Raw genomic sequence first — 2,747 nt, forward strand, 5'->3', positions numbered from 1 at the left:
AAGTTATAAAGCAAAACAAAAATTATTTTCCCAATTTGTTTTTGTTTTGCATGGTAAGTAATGAGATCAATTTATTCACATGGGATTGGCGATTATAAAAAGATTTTATTTGGAAGGAGCATTCTTTAGAATCAGATTTTTAAATCGCAAGACTGCATTCAAAATAAGAAAATGAAAAAATAACTACATAATGCTCTCGTGATGGGAAAGAAAATACTCCGATTTATTGTTTTAATATTATCAAAGTGGCAAGGCCGTTGAGAATACTCACAATTTATGAAACTTCGAAAAATTTTACTATCCGTCAAAAGTTGTTTATTGAAACAACCTTCTTTACTACCAATAATAAGGGTTATGAGTGATTTCAATGTTTTATGCAAAGTATACAATGTGAACATTTTTGACAGCCAGCAATAATGGAATGGGCATATATTTCTGTTGAAAACAAGGGGGCCTTGTGCTTTTTAACCGGCTTCCAAAAAAGGAGGAGGTTATCAATTCGTCCGAATATTTTTTTTTTTTATGTATGTTACCGCATAACTTTGGACCACGTCAACCGATTTCGATAATTCTTTTTGCATCGGAAAGGTAGGGTCTCAGAGGTGGTCCCATACTAATCTGGTTTAGATCCGACCATTAGATCATGATATATATTTTTTTAAGTCGGTTTTTTTTGCTAGAAATTACTTGTTTAACAGAAATGTTCAGATTATAGTTGAAACTTTGATGACAATTTTTTAATTTCCTAAATTTTGTTATAAAGTTTGGCACTATGACTTTGGTTAAAGCTTGGAAGATATTTTTATAGAAAAATAACAAAAAGAATTTGCTCGAAAAACACTACTATTTAAAAAAAATCAATAAGTGGTCATTTGTTTGAGTCACTATATTTGCAATTATGTTTAATAAGGGGTTCGGTTTAGTTATTTGTACGATTTTGGGGTGCTGAGCCCAAACGCGTCACCCAAATCAAAAAACTTTTATACACTTGTAGACAAGAGTCTACGCTTTATTTGCTCTTTTTCGGCAACGCAGAAAGGTGAATTCTACTTAGTGAGGGTTACAATAAATTTGCGAAAAATCTACACCTCCTCCCCCTCCGCCACCTACCACCACAAAATCGTTGCACAAATAACTTAACACTTCCCCACAATAAGTGTACAACTACCTTTTCTACTATTTCCTTGAAAACATCCGCGACACATTCATCTCCTTTTGCAGATGCTTCCAGGAATAGAGCTCTATGTTTGCGCGCAAATTTGAGTCCCTCTTCCCGACTAATGATTCGCTCTCTGTCGATTTTATTCCCAACTACAATAGTGGCAATGTTAGGATTATCACTATAGTTTTCAAGCTCCGCAAGCCAAGTCTCCAACTTAGCCAAGGATTCACGGTTCGTGACGTGATAAACTAACACAGCTCCCAAAGCCTNCTTTCTATAAAAGCTTGGAGTAAGACTCCGAAACCGTTCGGCACCAGCAGTATCCCAGAGAGCCAACTTATATTCAAGCCCATCAATATTCACCACTTTGCTCTTGAAATCCATTCCAATAGTAACATCGTAGTTATCGTCAAATTTATCGTGTACGAATCGACGGATGAGGCTGAAGATAAAATTTAGCGAGTAATTTACATGCCAACAAGTAATGTAAAATTCTTTTTGCGACATCATCCGTTTCAGTTAATCGTCGTAAAACCGCGTATCGTCATTCTGCAAAACCGCGTAACTGACATTGGCTGCCAAAAATTGGATTTGCTCACACAAGCTCTTGGCTCAATCCTTATCCATTCGTCCTGAAATATACCCACCAGAAATGCGATTGCTTTATAAAAACAGAGAACCATTTTGAAATATGAGTGTTTTTAAGCTCTGGAAAATAATTTCTACATTACATACGCAGTTTTGCATTTTGCTGATACGCGGGTTTGCATTTTGTTGATACGCGGTTTTGCACTTTAAACGGTGTAATAATTTTGCCAGATTTCCTACCTTGATTTTCCAACACCGCTTTCGCCAATTATCAAGAGTTTTATTGTTGTATCATTCATGTCAACTATATAATTCAAAGATTCTATATTATATCAAAACAAAATAATATATTTATCAACCACAGTATATGGGCTCTGTCACGTCAGTAATTACCCCGATATTTGGATCGCGATCCATATTGATGGATTGATGGATCGCGCACGAATGCTACATGTTCAATATTTATCGCGTCAATATTGATATAAATTTTTGTGCTGAAAGCTTATTATAACGCAAGAAAATATTTTTATTTTGTACGTATAATTTACAGAATGTAAATGTACAATGTAAATTAAAATTTGTTTTGCAAGATTTTAAGCCCCGAGAGCGAAGGCAGAGCCGATGTTCGCATTATGAGAGTAAAAGATGTACTGACGAAATGTATGGATCGCGTTTTGAAAGTGCTACACGTTCAATATTTATTGATGGTATTGCGATCCGCGATCCAGATTTCAAAATTTTTGGAAATTTTGCGATATGGATCACGATCCATCAATACTGCATGCTACACCGTCAATAAATATCGAGATACTAGGATCACGTCAATAAATAATGACCGTGTGACAGTGCCCTATACCTCCGTATATCCAGTAAACAAACTTACCGGCCGTCTTCACGTGCTGGCAAATCTCGCTCGCATGACGACGCATGCGAGAAACCGCACGTGTAGACAGCGTTGCCAGGTTGACGTTTTTAACGTCATTTGGACGTTTTTTGT

General features: G+C 36.1%; 1 protein-coding gene across 1 annotated transcript; it reads right to left on the minus strand.

Annotated features, from left to right (window-relative positions):
• Positions 1 to 1,110: 1,110 nt before the first annotated feature.
• Positions 1,111 to 2,134, minus strand: LOC108383172 (ras-related protein Rab-18-like; the record flags this gene model as incomplete). The annotated part of the gene is made up of 2 exons (XM_017639549.1): positions 1,991 to 2,134; positions 1,111 to 1,604 (listed from the first exon to the last, which is right to left on the minus strand). Coding segments are annotated over exons 1-2 (553 nt in total), but the record flags the coding sequence as incomplete, so codon positions are not given.
• Positions 2,135 to 2,747: the final 613 nt, after the last annotated feature.

The sequence above is a fragment of the Rhagoletis zephyria genome, unplaced genomic scaffold (genome assembly GCF_001687245.7).
Source record: "Rhagoletis zephyria isolate East Lansing unplaced genomic scaffold, Rhagoletis_zephyria_1.1 Rzeph_scaffold_31206, whole genome shotgun sequence".
In the NCBI taxonomy this organism is placed as follows: Eukaryota; Metazoa; Arthropoda; class Insecta; order Diptera; family Tephritidae; genus Rhagoletis; species Rhagoletis zephyria.